Genomic DNA, 16,470 nt, shown 5'->3' with positions numbered 1-16,470 from the left:
TCTTAACATCATTTCCCATCTTAGTGTGGGGCAGTAGGCATCCCCAGACTTCTGGTTTCACCACCCATCTGGAATCAACCTTCCAGTGGAGCCAGAGCTGCCCACCCAATTTAAAGGAGAGTAGGAAGCTGAGAGCTCCAAATGCAGAAATCAACAAACTTGGTTCATTCATTCAATTAATATTTATTATCTGCAAGCCCTGAGCCTACTAGAGATATAAAAATGGAACATGGTAGATCCTGCCCCTGCTCTCTTGGGCTCTCAGTCCAATTGGACATAGACGCAAATAAGGGGGCATTCGGTAATGGGGCCACTGTGAAAGCCGAGCATAGGAGCATCTAATCCAGGCAGGCGGGGTCCAGGAAGGCTTCTAGGAGGAAGAGATGTTCACATTGAGACCTGAAGGATGGGTCAGAGTTAGCCAGGAGAGGGTAGGGAAGGGGGGAGAGGGCCCTGGAACCGGAAAAACAGACACATAGAGGAACAGGCACAGGTTCCCTGTGGCTGGACTGTAGAGCAAGAGGCTGGGAATGGCAGGGCTGATGATGCAGATTATATGCCAGCCATGTTATAGTGTTTGAACTTGGTGCTGAGAGCTTCAGAAGACCACTGAAAGGTTCTAGGTGGGAAAAGGACAGAATCATGCATATCCTTAAGAGAGATCATCTGGCTTTAGTGTGGAGAATGGATAAAAGGGGGCAAGACTTGGCCAGTTAGGAGGCTGGTCCAAGGGAGAGGTGCTGGCAGTGGGGATAGAGAGAAGGGGTAGATTGAGACAAAATTTAAAAGGTAGAATTGACAGGACTTGACAACAGATGGCACATGGGGGCAGATAGTCAGGGAGGCACCCAGAATTCCCCCTTAAGCTAGTGGGTACCTCATGGTAGCAGCTTAGGAAACATAAATGTAGTAGTAAAGTTTTATTACATTGGGTATTTTTTGTTTTGTTTTGGGGGCAGTTGATAATGAGTTCCATTTTGGATAGGTTCTATTTGAAGAAACTCCAAGTGGAGATGTCCAGGGATCATCATGTGGCCACTGTGTCTGGAGTTCAGTAGAGAAGCATAAATGTGGGAGGCATCAGCATCTAGGTGGAAATCAAGCCCACAGAAAAGGATAAGGTTGCCCCTGAGGTCTGTGAAGTGAGAAGAGAGCCCAGAACAGTCCCCAGGAATTTCAGTATTTGCAGGATGGGCAGATGAAGAGGAACCCACAAAAGAGACTGAGAAGGGGCAACCAGGAGGTTAGGAGGGGAATCGGAGGAGGGCTTCGTCCTGGAAACCAAGGGCAGAGAGACATTCAAGATGGAGGGAGGGGATAATAAGTACCACAAGAACTGAAGCGCATCCGCAGGATGGACCCAGTCTGAGAAGGGGTAGGGAAGAAGCCAGAGGGCAGTAAGTTGAGAAGAGTTAAAAGTAAAAAACTGACTTGACAGTTCTTCCAAGATGCTTATCCATGAAGGGCAGGAGTGAAAGAGGCGTCTTAAGGGGAACATAGGCCAAGGGAGATCCTTTTGGTTTTGAGGATCAGTGAAATATGAGCATATTGTAGGCTTACAAGAAGGGTCCAGGGGAAAGAGAGTGATTTAAAGGGAAAAGAAGCTGAGGGAGGCTGCTGGATGGAGCAAGGCGGCCCTGGGCACAGGTGGAGGGGCTTCTAGCAGGGAGTTGGGGGAATTCCAGGCCTGTCTCTGGTTTGAGGAGACAGGTGGGGTGGAAAAGCGATTGTAGGAGCTGCAGATGGCTGGTATACGCGAGCCAGACAAGCAGCTCCAGGTTAGCAGTCATCGCTCTCTTGTTTTATTGCAGTGGAGTCACGCATGGAGATTTGTGGTCAGATGAAGGTTTTTAAGGTTGTTTGACTTCCACCTTCTGCTGATCTACTGTTCTGAATAATTATACTCTTTGTCATTATCAAGCTGCTTTTATGTCCAGTATCTAACTTGGTCCTTCCCTCTCTCTATGCTAGTCCAAACTGAAACTTGAGGCTTATGTTGGTGAAGTAGGAAAAAGGGATTTTTATATGAATCAGAACCTGGATCAAGCTGCAGGTAAAATGTTCCCTGAAGTCTCAGAGGCCCTGGGTTCCATCCAGTGCTCTCACAATTGGCAGTGTAAACACAGAATGAGGGTTATGCTAGGGGCTTTCATCCTTCAGGGACTTAGGATAACTTACAGTTAGCACAGCCCAGGGCAGAGCTGCATGAGAGACCTTCAAAGTCCTGCAATTGGACAGGGGAAGCACAAGTCCACACCCACAGGGACAGCTAGGAAGTGACACAAGGCCATCACGCGGTTGACCCAGGATAGTACGATCAGATTAGTTGGCCAGTGAGTGAGATTGGAAGGCTAATTAAGTGAGGAGAGATGGGAGGGACTGGAACACTCAGGGAGCTCTTCCCAGATAGGGCAGAACTGGCTGGCAGCTCTTCAGAACCCTTGGAGATGGTCTGCAGGAATAAACACCTCCCCCAACCAAAGGCATCCCTGGATAGCTCTCTCAGTTGCAGCTGTCAGGAGGGGAATAACCCCACCATCAGACCACCTTCATGTCACAACCCCTACTTGATTTACCTATTCATATATATGTTTTATATATCCAAAGATATATTTAAACTTTTTATTATGAAAAATTTCAAACACAAAAAGTAGAGAATGGTTCCCATCACCCAGCTTCATCAAAGATTCATATTTATCTATATCCACCACTTTTTTTGTTTGCTTTTAGGGATTTTTTGTTGTTGTTTGCTTTTGCTGGGGTATTTTAAAGGCAATCCCAAATGTTGTAAACATTTCAGTACACATCTTTGTGAATTAGACTTCATTGTAAACACCACAGTACCGTTATATCTCCTAATAAAATTGAGAAAAATTCCTTATTATAATTGGTTATCTAGTCTAGATTCAATTTCTCTTACTGTCTCAAAAATATCTTATTTCTGTTGGTTTATACAACTTAGAATCAAAACAAGGTCTACACGTTGATTTTGGTGGTTTTATCTCCTGTCTTGTTAGGATCACAGCCATCAGACTCCAGAGATGCCAAAGGAAGAGTCCTGCCTAAAAACCTTTTGGCAACAGTACTTTATTTATTTATTTATTTATTTATTTTTCAATTTTTGAGACAGAGTCTCACTCTGTCACCCACGCTGGAGTGCAGTGGCACAATCTCAGCTCACTGCAACCTCCGCCTCCTGGGTTCAAGCAATTTTCCTGCCTCAGCCTCCCAAGTAGCTGGAATTACAGGTGCCCGCCACCACACCCAACTAATTTTTGCATTTTTAGTAGAGATAGGGTCTCACCATGTTGCCAGGCTGGTCTCAAACTCCTGGTTTCAGGTGATCCACCCGCCTCAGCCTCCCAAAGTGCTGGGATTACAGACGTGAGCCACTGCTCCTGGCCGGCAGCAGTACTTTATACTAGAGTCAAGAGCCCCCACCCAGCATCTCCATCTCTGGCTCCCACAGCCTAATCTTAAGTGAACTGTCAGGGACTGTGTGCGATGCCCAAGGGGAGAGAAATGCCACTGTCATCATCAGGAGGTTTGGGGCTACAGGTAACAGAAACCCACTCAGGCTAACTCATACAAGTGGAGGGAGCATCACTGGGACACTGGGGTGACTTCATAGTCTCCTGGGGCATGATCTCTGAAGGGCTGGGCCTGGGAAGCTGGCCTGTCCTCTTTCTCTCTGCTTCTGGTCTCTGCTTCTCTCAGGGCATCTCCTTTACTCTTTTGCAACCAGCTTCTTTTGCTTGTCCCTGCCTCTGGCCAATCCTCAGCTTCCATGTTCACATCCACCCTACTCAAGGGACCATCCCACAGCAATTCCACATTCTTCATGGAGAATCTGATCTTTCCAACTTTGGTTGCCCTATCACTGGGACCCAGATCAGAGGTATGAGGAGGTATGGGAGGCCTTGCTATATCCTAGAGAGCACATCCCCATTGAAGACAGGCAGAGCAGACACCCCAAATATGTCTTTCATACATCTGTAGTAATGAAGATATGCACTTAATGTAAGCAATCCTTTGGCCACAGTTCTGCCTCTAATACCAACCAGAACTTCAGAATTCTTCAAGTTGCCTATGAGAGTATAGGTGGTGCAATTTTACAAACTCATCCTCCTCTTGAAGGAGAGCGAGACCACACCCTATCTCTGTCCATGGAGATCCACGGATGTCACTGCAGCACTACATCAATCCCTAGAGCAGTGGAAAGGTGGAAGCTCTAACCTCTGAGTCTAGGAGAACTTTGGAGAGGTTGTTTTATCCATACCTCTCTTCTTTCATTCTAAAAATAGTTGAGGGGATGTTGTGTTAGGTCCTGTGGGAGAATTACAATGAATAAAATATGAATCTGTTCTTAAAGTGCCTATGATCTAGTACAGGTATCAGCAAACATGTTCTGTTAATGGCTAGACAGAAAATATTTTCAGCTTTTGTGCACAAATGATCTCTTCTCCCACCCTTTTATTTCCTCTCCTCTCCCCCGTCCTCTTCTTCGCTTTTTCTCTCCTTCTCTTCTCCTTTCTCTCCTCTGCCTCCTCTTTCTCCTTCTTTACAGTGCTTTAAATATATAAAAACCATGCTTAGCTAGCTGGCCACACAAAAACAGGCTACTTGGAGTGGGGTGCTTGGAGCCCATGAGGCATGATATTTCAACCCCAATCTGGTATAAAGCAGGCATGTGCTCATACACACAGATAACTAAAACTCAGGGTGGTATGTGCAAAGTGGTGAGAACAGGCTCTATAATCTAAAGACATGCCTCCAAATCCTGTCTCTTATAAGCTGCATGACCTTGGGCAGGCTCCTCATCCTCTAAGGGTCTCAGTCTCCTCACCTGTACAATGAATAGTCACAGACCTACCTCATGAGATAGATTTAAGGATTAAATGAGATAATACATGTTAAGTGCTTAGCATAGTGCCTGGCACGTAGAAAGTGCTCAGTAAGCTTTAGCTGTTGTCGTGATTAGGAAGTGTTATTTGATAAATGATAAAAAGTGTGATGGGAGTCAGAGGAACGAGAGGTCTCCTCAACCTGGGCCCTTGGGAAGGCATTGTTATGGGAGAGGTGGCGTTTGAACTTGGCCTAGAATAGCAGAGGTGGAAGAGGCAGTGAAGGGAGGTACCAGCAGACTCTGAGGGAGGCAGACAACTGTGTAGATGACAGTCCCTTAGGGCAATTACAGGGACTTCCTGGATACACATACAAGTGGTCCTCACACAGCTTTTGCCTCCACAAGCCTCTCCCTGAAGGAGCCTGTTCAGAATTTGTCAGTAACTTTGTCTGATGGCATTCACTTAGCTGTGGGCTCCCCTTCAACCCTGAATGAGGACATGGTGTGCAGGAGGATGGACCCTTCGCCAAATGCATGAGCTTGGGAGCAGAGGCCACCCCCATTTCATTCACCCTGGAATGCCACACCTCTGCCCCATCACCACCAGCTGTGCCACTGCAGTTCATCACTGTCTGGGAAGGAGTGGTTCTCCTGGAATGCCCAAACTGCACCGCATCACCAAAGGCCCTCAGCAGAGGTTCCTAGGCCACCAAAAGGAAAGACTTTCATTCAGAGGGAATCAGTCAGCCATGGGAGGAAGTGGGGTTCATTACAGAACAATCTAAGACAGAAGGCCCTATCTATCTGATCCCAGTTCCAGACATATCTCATGTGTGGAGATGAAAGATCATCCTGACTCTATTAAACACTGGACTCACTTAACTAACTCATTCTGATTCTATATTCAGCAACTTTTTGGTGATAATTTGGCTTACCCTGTATATCTGCCCATAAGAGAATGCAAAGGCTAGAGGATGAGCATAACAAACCCCTGTAACGATTGTAAATCTCACTGTAAATTAAATAAATTGGCCTTCAGGTTTATGCATCAGCCTTCGTGATCTTAGTTAGCATTAGACAGTGTTACTGGACTTAGTCATCTTTGGGACACTAAAAAGATCCAATTTCTGAGCCTGGACTGGGGCGGGTGCCCCAAGAGGCCTGTGAGGCCTTTCTGGTGCTCATCAGCCCCTTCTGGTACCTTCTGAACTTCTCCATATGTGTGCTGACCCTTGACTCATGCCTGCCCACTCAGTCTCTTATACTTTATAATCTTTCAAATTTACTGCCAAGTTTGGTTTATTAACATATACATGGTATGTGAAGTCATAATCAGTTGTAGAAACAACTTGTTATACTATCTCACATACATATTTTCATGCACGTGATTTTATGTAGCATGAATTGGCCAAATAAATTGTAAGAATGGGCCAGAATTTGCCTTGGTGTTCCTCCCGTGTTTTTGAGATGGAGTCTTGCTCTGTCGCCCAGGCTAGAGTGCGGTGGTGCCATCTCAGTTCACTGCAACCTCCACCTCCTGGGCTCAAGTGATTCTCCTGCCTCAGCAACCTTGGGCAGGCTCCTCATCCTCTAAGGGTCTCAGTCTCCTCACCTGTACAATGAGAATAGTCACAGACCTACCTCGTGAGATAGATTTAAGGATTAGATGAGATAATACATGTTAAGTGCTTAGCATAGTGCTTGGCTGGGAGTAGCTGGGATTACAGGCATGCGCAACCATGCCCAGCTAATCTTTGTTTTTTTAGTAGAGACAGGATTTTACCATGTTGGCCAGGCTGTTCTCAAAACTCCTGACCTCAAGGGATCTTCCTGCCTCGGCCTCCCAAAGTGCTGGGATTATAGGCGTGAGCCACCAGGCCCAGCCTCAGGTGTTCCCCTTTTGAAAAATCTTCCTTCCACAGATCATTTCTTAGTGCCACTGTCAAAGACTGAACCAGGGGAGTATCTGATGATTCCTCAGACATCTCTAGGAAAATTCTTAATGGGCTTGTAAGTGAATTAATACTGGTCTTCAGTTTCTGTTGGGAAATTCAGTATCCTGATATGATTCATATGAAGTTAAAAAGCTTTGCTGGATAATGAAGAAAAACTTACATTTCTTACTTTTAAGAAATGAATTTGTTGGAGTCACAAAATGTATTACACACAGGGCTTAGGCAGAAAGCACAAACATGTCTTGATGCTTTGTAACTAATACACAGAAGTCAAGCTTTTGGGTAATTGGGCGGGGTGGGAGAGTTACAGAATAAAGTTGGTGAGGCCACATAGATAGAGTGACCACAGTGTGGATATATAGTTTACAAATTTTAATTGAGTAGACTTCTCGTAAGAAACAAATTCACACCAATATAATTATTAAAACAAATGTTTAGAGGCAGCATAGCCTTAGCATTAAAGGTTACTTGCATTGTGAGATTACATTTTTTAAATTAGAATGTCCTAAGGGGGATTTTGCAAACAAACTAACCAGGACACAATTTAATTATAATGATATTCAAAATAAGTATAGATAGAAGCTTCTCTTCAATCACAATGTTTATGTATATCCTCCAGATTTTAGTCTTACCTAACCACACATAATGGGCAGCCTGTTGTTTTATCATCTCAAGGATCTGTGTCTTCCTTTTAAAAAATATTGATGTCTGATTCTCAGTCCGCTGAGGTTGACGTAATTAGTCTGAGATTCAGCCTGGGTTTTAGAATTTGTAAAAAGCTCCCAGATGATCCTAATGCAGCCATTGAAAACTGCTGATATTTACTCTAGCCCAGCAGGATCAGTGGGAGTTATGAAGTTTCCATCTGAGGAGAGAACTAGAATTCAGGTCTCTTGGTTTTCAACCCTTTCCAGATCCTTCTTGAAGGACAGCCTCCTCTTCTCCCATCCTGTGATTTGAGCATTGGAAGCCTTGGCTGTACCTGGTAGCTAGCCTCATGATGCTTTCTCCTGCTCTTGTTATTAATAGAACAGCAGTGTCCTCTAATCATATCTGTGACCGAGTTACTAGTCACAGAAAAAGCCTCAGTTCTGGCCCTGCTTTGTGTGACAGAGAGCTGCTTTCTGTGATAAGTGACATTTCAAGGTTCCTTTTAGCTCCATTGCAGTCAGGAGGGGGCACCTGGTGCCCACCCCGGCATGCAGAGTTGGGAGTCTACACCCAGGCTTGGGCAAAATCCCTAAAAGTTAAAGCTTTGCTGGATAATGAAGGAGAATGTGGAGATTTTCTTTCCACTTGACCTGCTTCCCCAACTCTAATTCCCCACTTTTTGAAACCAGCCATGGTATAAAGTTCACTTTGCAATGAGTTGTTTGGGATTACACATGAACCTTATTATCCGTCTTCCACAAGTTTTTAAACTTGGCTTTGACCAGAGGCTTTTTACAGAGGCCATTCCTTTATTCATTCTGGAGAATGTTTAAGGATTTTATTATGGAAAATTCAAATTTATACAAAAGTAGTATATAGCAGAATGAACCCCCACCTGCCCATCACCTAGCTTCAACAGTGAACAGCTAACTCACAGCAAATCTTGTTTCTCTGTCCCCAACCTACTACCCCAGACACACACGCTAGATCAGGTTGACACAAATCCCAGACACCACATCATTCCGTCTGTAAATATTTCACTATGTCTCTAAAAGATAAGGGCCTCTTTCTTTTTAGATACGAGTCTTTCTCTGTCGCTTTCCCCATAAGCTTCATTGCAGTGGTGCAATCACAGTTCACTGCAGCCTCAAACTCCTGTACTTAATCCTCCTACCTCAGCCTCCTGAGTAGCTGGGACTACAGGCATATGCCACACACCTGGCTAATTATTTTATTTTTTGTATAATGGAGTCTTGCTTTGTTTCCCAGGCAAGTCTAAAGCAATCCTCCCACCTCAGCCTCCCAAAGCGCTGGGATTACAAGTGTGAGCCACCATGCCCAGCTTCTGAGTATTTTTAAATATACTTAAACAAAATGAGTTTTAAGCTTTTTTTCCTAGTCATTTCCTCATAGCGAGATCTCACCCACAGTGGTCAGTGAGGTCTTGTTACCCTCAAGCAGGAGGGAGCAAGCATTTAATGCGGTTGATCTGGGCAAGAGACCATAAGGGGACACCAGAGAGGAAGCAATGGCACCTGTCTTCAAAAAGCTTAATGTATATTTGGCATTTGTTATATACCAAAGCAATCATAAAACATGATTGGCTACAATTAATTATTAATTTAGGCACTGAGCCTGAATTAATTCATTAATTATTTTAGGCTCTGAGCCTAAGAAGTTATAAACTTTACCTAGAATAGTCTGGAGCACAGAGTTGCCTGGATCCCATCTGTTTTTATTCTGATGTCAACTGGTCTAGGATATGACTGAGACATGAAGATTTTAAAGGCATCTAGGGTATTCCTATATGCAACCAAGCTTAAGTATCACTGTCCTAGAACAGTGGTTCCTAAAGTGCTTCATGTTGAGAACCGTCCTAGGGTGTTATAGGAGAAATAAGCAGAATAACTGGCAGAGGCATTGTGGAGGAAGGGGCACTCTCCCTGGGCAGTGGAAAACAGAGAGGAAATAGGACATTCTGCATGATCTCAGAGGTGATCTGCAGACCAGCAGCATGACCACACCTGGGAGCTTATTAGAAATGTAGAATCTTTGACCTTATTCCAGACCTGCTGAATGAGGATCTGCATTTTGACAAGATCCCCATGCACATTAGTTTGAGACACATTGGTGTAGTAGAGTATGTACTGTAAGTGAACTTCCATTATAAAATCGGAGAAACTAAAGCATGGCATGACCATGCTAGAAAGGAGACCCTTTCAGCTGGTGTTCTTGGAGCCATTCTAAGGGAAAGAGGCCATGTCCTGCTGTATAATGAGAATCAGACCTATGTGAGCTACGTTTGCTGCGTTGGGACCTCATATAAGTTGAACTAACCCCTAAGTCACACCATCCTATGTGCCTACAGAACAGGGGCTCCTGAACCCACAGGGTGCAGTGAAATAACCTGGGAGTTTCCATGGCGGGGTCACCCTCCTGGCGGGGTAACCATCCAGGCATTGGTATTTTTATAAATCTCTCCAAGTTATTCTAATGGACAGCCAAGGTTGAAAACCACTGCTATGGATCTTTGGTCCTCCATGTTTCCTTTTCCATTCAAGGTGAAAGTGAGCTAAATTTCTAGCTGTAGCCATTGAAAACACAAAATTAAGTTCCAGGTGGAAGGCTTAATGGTGCAACATCAGAGGGGACTAGAGAGGTGTCCCTAGTTAAGTGATCTCATATTCTGCAATTTCTTAAATTAAATTTTCTGGATTCTGGTAGCAGAGTCTAATTCTGGCATTGGCTTAAAACTGGAGACAAGTAATTTAGTGTTTCTGCACGCTGTTCTCGTATGGGTTACTGCCCTTGTCTGTGTGTGTATGGGGTTAATGTTTGGTGTATGCCTAACACAGTACAAATAGTTGAAGTCTTGAGAGGTGGAGAGGACTGCATGTCTTTGCTATCTGCTATCTGGAGTTAGTAGAGGATGTTTCAAAGAGGGAGCATTGCTCTTATCACTCCTTCAGGTGGAGTTGCATTTGTATGAGCAGAAGACTGAAGAATGGGATGTCAGGGGAGAGAGCTGCCTGAGACTATCTGGCCTAGGATGTTTGTGAGACAGTGAAGAGAGCAACCCACCGAAGTGGCTGTGCACTGGGCCACATCACACCTTTAGGTGGATGGGTAAGGCCATGGAGTAGCAAAAGAGTCTTTGGGAGGAGGGTGACAGTTCAGTTTATCTTTTTTTATCATCTCTGAGCAAAAAAAATAAAAAAAAGGGCAATCTGAATAGGAAGTTGGTCCTCAGGAAGAAAAGTTGAGCATCCTCTCAACTAAAACATTTGGACTGGCCGGGCACGGTGGCTCATACCTGTAATCCCAGCATTTTGAGAGGCTGAGGCGGGTGGATCACCTAAGGTCAGGAATTTGAGACCAGCCTGACCAATGTGGTGAAACCCCGTCTCTACTAAAAAAAAAAAAAAAAAAATAGCCGGGCCTGGTGGCAGGCGCCTGTAATCCCAGCTGCTCAGAAGGCTGAGACAGGAGAATCACTTGAACCACGGAGGCAGAGGTTGCAGTGAGCCGAGATCGCACCACTGCACTCTAGCCTGGGTGATGAGAGTGAAACTCCGTCTCAAAAACAAAAACAAACAAAAAAAAATTTGGACTTATCCTTTGGTCTGTTCCTTGTAAACTCTTATGTTAACATACCTTTTAGAAACATCTTACTTTCGATATCACATAGTCTTGGATCTGGCATAATTTAAATGATATTTCCCAAAGAGATTTCTCCACGAAAGATCAGCTACAACTTGTCTGCTTGGTCTCTGGCTCCAGCCCCCATGTTTCAGGTCTTCACCTCCCAGTCCTTCTCTAATCAGATCTCCCCATCCTGTGTCCATTTGATTCCCGAGGATCCCACCAGGTGCCTGGTTAACTTGTCTCAAATAAATGTATGGAACAAAGGTGTTCAACATTGATAATGCAAAATATACAGTTACATGAAGAGGAAATCTGATGAAGGAAAAGATGTTCAATCTCACTAGTAATCAGAAGAGTGCAAATGTGAGATAATTTTTCAATTACCAAATGAACAGAGATGAAAAAGAATGAAAATACCAAAGTCTGGGAGACTTCAGGGAAGTGTAAGATCTCACTGGTGGCACTGGGCACTGACACAAGCTTTCTGGAAAACAGTTTGGTAATGTTTGTTATAAATGTAAAAATGTGCAGACACAGCAATTCCACTTCTGAGAGTTTATTCTAAAGAAATTATTGAGCAGGGACTAAGGATGTTCTGACCAGCCTTAATTAATAATAAAGAATAATTAGAAATAATCTGAATGTCCACCAGTTGAGAACTGTTCCTATCAATTATGGTACGTTCAGACAGTGGAATACTAGAAACACTTCAGAATGATGTTTTTTCTCTTTTTTTTTTTTTTTTTTTTTGAGACGGAGTCTTACTCTGTCGCCCAGGCTGGAGTGCACTGGTGTGATCTCGGCTCACTGCAAGCTCCGCCTCCTGGGTTCACGCCATTCTCCTGCCTCAGTCTCCCAGGTAGCTGGGACTACAGGCGCCCACCACCATGCCCAGCTAATGTTTTGTATTTTTTGTAGAGACGGGGTTTCACCGTGTTAGCCAGGATGGTCTTGATCTCCTGACCTCGTGATCTGCCCTCCTTGGCCTCCCAAAGTGCTGGGATTACAGGCGTGAGCCACCGCACCCGGCCCAGAATGATGTTAATACTAATAGACACGAAAGGATGTCCATTAGATACTATGCCCTTAAGGTCCTTGTGGTGCCATTAATGTAAAGTTAATGCAAACATGGGCATATGTGCACGCATGCACAGGCATATGTGGGTGCATGCACAGGGAGATCTAGAATGGCAGTTACCAAAGTATCAACCATCAAGACATCAATATGATGTCTCCTGGTTGGAGAAGCTTTGAATGACTTTGCTTTCTTCTTTTTTTTTATTGTTCCTAAAATTACAAAAGTAATATTCTTTATTTTTAATTTAATAGCTAACATTAACAGAGTATTTTGTGTGCTAGGCACTGCTCTAATTGCTGTACACTATTATTATTACTGAAGAAATCAAAGGTGATGAGAGATTAAGTAACTTACCTGAGATTCTCAGCTAGTAAATGATGGAGCTGTTTTTCAAAACCTGATAGTGTTGCTTCATAGACTGCGCTCTTTTTTTAAAAAAAATGTAGACGGAGTCTCACTCTGTCACCCAGGCTGGAGTGCAGTGGTGCCATCTCCGCTCACTGCAACCTCTGCCTTCCAGGCTCAAGTGATCCTCCCACCTCAGTCTCCCAAGAAGCTGGGACCACAGCTGCGTGCCACCATGCCCAGCTAATTTTTTGTATTTTTTGGTAGAGTCAGGGTTTCACCATGTTGCCCAGGCTGGTCTCAAACTCCTGAGCACAGGCGATCCACCCGCCTGGGCCTCCCAAAGTACTGGAATCACAGTCATGAGCCACCTCACCCAGCCTAACCACTACACTAACTAACCCCAATAGAGTGAAAGTCTTAAATCCCGCCCCAACAACAATCCTACTCCTCTGCTCAAAGTAATCATTGTTAACCATTTGACATGGATCCCTCCAAAACTTTTGCTTTCTCCAGACACATGTGCGTGCATACACAAGTGTGTTTTTCTTTTTTATAAAATGGGATGGTAGTGTCCGTCCTGTCAGCATGTGAGTTCACCCTCGTATTTTTTATTTATTTCTGGGGGATCCACAGCATGGACATACAGAATTGATGTAATCATGCTTCTACTGAAAACCTGGTGGTTTCCAGTTCTTTGGCCTAACAGATAAGGCTTCATCGAGCGTCCTTGTATACATATTACAGGGTGTGGCAGTGTAATTATATTCCTGTGATCGTTTCCTAGAAATGGAACCACTGGGTCAAAAGGCATGCACACTGAGTGTTGAAAGAGGCTGCCCACGCCAGGAAGGCTGTGTCATTACACCTGCAGCAGATAAGAGGCCACCTCCCTATGTTTTCACTGACATAGGAAGTTGTCAATCTTTTTAACTTTTGCCCATGTAAGAAATGAAGAATGTTATTTCATTTGTAGTAATTTAAAAGTCCATGATTACTGGTAAAGTTGAGCATCTTTTCATATGTTTATTGGCCATCTTCATTTCTTCTCAGGATTGTTTACTTTCTATTGGATAATTTGAGTTAATTGGTTGTATTATAAATATTAGTCTTTTGGTGCTTTCTTTGTTGCAGATATTTTTCTCAGCACATTTCTTCAAACTTGATTTATATGTTATTTTACTATATAGAAGTTTTCATTTATTTTAGTTTTGTGTAATCAAATCTGTCCTTTTTTTTTTCTTCATGGTTTTATACATATGGTTTTGTTTAGGAAGTCTTTCTCCACAATATTCTCCAAGAATATAAGAATGCTCTCCTATATTCTCTTCTAGTACATTTGCATTTTTGCTTATATATTTATTTTTATGTTTAGACTTTAATCCATGAAGAATTTAGTATTGTTTTTGGTGAAAAGTAGGGATTTAACTTTCTATTTTTAGATTGGTTGTCTTTTAAACAACTCCTTCATCAAAACCCAAATCCCGTGACTAGGCGTGGTGGCTCACAACTGTAATTCTAGCACTTTGGGAGGCCAAGGTGGGCCAATCACTTAAGCCCAGGAGTTCAAGACCAGCCTGGGCAACATGATGAAACCCCATCTCTACAAAAAATACAAAAATTAGCCAAGCAAATTGGTGCATGTATGTAGTCCCAGCTACTTGGGAGGCTGAGTTGGGAAGATCACCTGAGCCCAGGTGGTCAAGGCTGCAGTGAGCTGAAATCATGCCACTGCACTCCAGCCTGGGTGAGACTCTGTCTAAAACAACAACAACAACAAAAAATCTGAATTCCCATGGATATACAGATCTGTTTCTGGACTGTTGTGCCATTGATCCCTTGTCTATATCTGGCCTGGAATCACACTGCTTTAATTACTGAAGCTTCTCCACAAGTTTTTATATGTGCTAAGGCATGCCCCATCCCCATTTCTCCTCGTTTTTCAACTTTCCCCAACCATTCTCATATGTTTACTTTTTTTAGAGGAACTTTAGAATTAGATAGTCATGGTCCAAAAGTCCTCCCTTGGGATTTAAGTTGTAATAGATTGGCGCTACCCATGCATTTATGGTTGACATCTTACAAAGGGGAGCTAGGTGTCTCCAGCCAGGACTCCTTGCTCCCCTGGCTCTGTCTGAGGCCTTTCTACTTGAACACCCAGCCCATGATTGCAAGGCTTCTAGAAAGGACAGATCCCTATACATCCTTGGTTAATTTTCTTTCCTTCCCCGGATGGCATGTGGATTTTTACCTGAACTTTCAGAGGCAAAAAGAGTGTAAAGCATGGAAACCTCAGACCTTGCAGGGGAACTCAGGGAGAAATATTTTTCGTCAGGGAACATTTTTCCTGCTCCCAGCAAACCACACTGAACACTCATGTGTGAACAGCCTGAGATAATCAGGTTCCAGTTGAGGCTTTTTAAAAAAACAGCCTTATTGTTCTAGAGTAACTTAAAATTCTCTAATTGTAAGTGTACTGGTAAATGATTTTTAGAAAATGTATGGAATTGTGCAACCATGTCCATAATCCAATTTTAGAACATTTCCATCACTCCCAGAAGATCCCCCATGCCCCTGTATAGTTCTCTGGATGCCACTTTCCTTAACATGACAGTATCAGGAGGAGTGGGGGACAAATTAGGGCATTCCCAAGAGATCCTCTGCCTATGAGTCTAGGACCAACACCACAACCACATACATAGCATGACCCCACAGGACACCCATCTCTTGGGGAGACCCAGGCGGGCCTCCTCCTGAGGGCCCTGGCCACACTGAGCCCCATCCTTACCCTTCCAGGTGGATAAAGTTTGAAGAAAAGGTAGAGGAAGGCGGCGAACGCTGGAGCAAGCCCCACGTGTCCACACTGTCCCTGCACAGCCTCTTCGAGCTCCGTACCTGCCTGCAGACGGGGACAGTGCTGCTGGATTTGGACAGCGGCTCCTTACCACAGATCATAGGTGAGGCAGGGGCCACTATGTGCATCTCTCCTGTGGTCCCTGCAAACCAGGCAGCTCCCCTGACCTCACGCCTGCCCTCGAGTCTATGTGACTGGCCCATCTCTGACACCTGATTCTGCAGAGACCAGAATTGCAGACCTCTGTTCCTCCCAGGGCAGGATCATAGTCACTCCAAGTTTCAGTTTCATGTAGACCTCCAGTAGAGACGAAAAGACCATCCTCCAAAATGCCAACCAGAAATGTAGCAAAGGGGAGAGGGCCTCTTGCATAGTCAGAGACACCTCTTGCCATGGCAACCTGTTTCTTTTCAGGGTAAACTGGGTCATCATTCATCTTTAGGAAATTAGCTGTCATTTAGTGGTGTGTCAAAGGGAGGAGGTGGCTTGCCTTAACACCCCTAAAATTTTTTGTGATTTTTGTTCTAGCACATTGGATTTTGCCAGAAGTATTTTGCCCAAAATACTTTTCTAAAAAGAGTTCGTTTTAGGATTAAAACCATTGAACACAGGATTTTTGTGCCTCCTGGGGCAGTTTCGTATGTACTGTTTCTTTCCCTTTTCATAAGAACACTGACAGAAAGAGCAGAGTCTCACACACACACACACACACACACACACACACACAGACATGCACATGCCCTTGAACAGGAGGAGGCCAAGAGTTGATGATGTGCCCAGTTTTCCACAGCTAGTGGCAAATCTAGGAGTATTTCCACTGACCCCTGCCACATTTAATCCCACTAATAACAGGTGAAACTGAAGACCCCCATACCCTGGGGCATTTCTGTCCCACAGGGACGAGGTGTGTATGTTTTCCACGCAGATGATGTCATTGAGAAGCAGATTGAGGATGGTCTCCTGCGACCAGAGCTCCGGGAGAGGGTCAGTTATGTCCTCCTGAGGAGGCACCGTCACCAAACCAAGAAGCCCATCCACCGCTCCTTAGTCGACATTGGGAAGTCAGTCTCCACCACAAGTGAGTCAGGCCTTACGC

At 44.2% G+C, this 16,470-nt stretch overlaps 1 protein-coding gene across 8 annotated transcripts in view; it reads left to right on the top strand.

Annotated features, from left to right (window-relative positions):
* LOC101014941 (electrogenic sodium bicarbonate cotransporter 4) overlaps positions 1-16,470 on the top strand; it is a 129,691-nt gene that overhangs the window by 83,946 nt on the left and 29,275 nt on the right. For all 8 annotated transcript variants that reach the window (XM_031655287.1, XM_031655286.1, XM_031655288.1 and 5 more), the window contains 2 exons: positions 15,317-15,477; positions 16,300-16,452. In XM_031655287.1, the coding sequence (XP_031511147.1) occupies positions 15,317-15,477; positions 16,300-16,452 (314 nt within the window). The remainder of the gene's footprint in view (positions 1-15,316; positions 15,478-16,299; positions 16,453-16,470) is intronic.

This window comes from Papio anubis, chromosome 14 (assembly GCF_008728515.1).
Source record: "Papio anubis isolate 15944 chromosome 14, Panubis1.0, whole genome shotgun sequence".
In the NCBI taxonomy this organism is placed as follows: Eukaryota; Metazoa; Chordata; class Mammalia; order Primates; family Cercopithecidae; genus Papio; species Papio anubis.
Note: the sequence above shows the minus strand (reverse complement) of the source record. Positions and strands in the feature narration are given on the sequence as shown.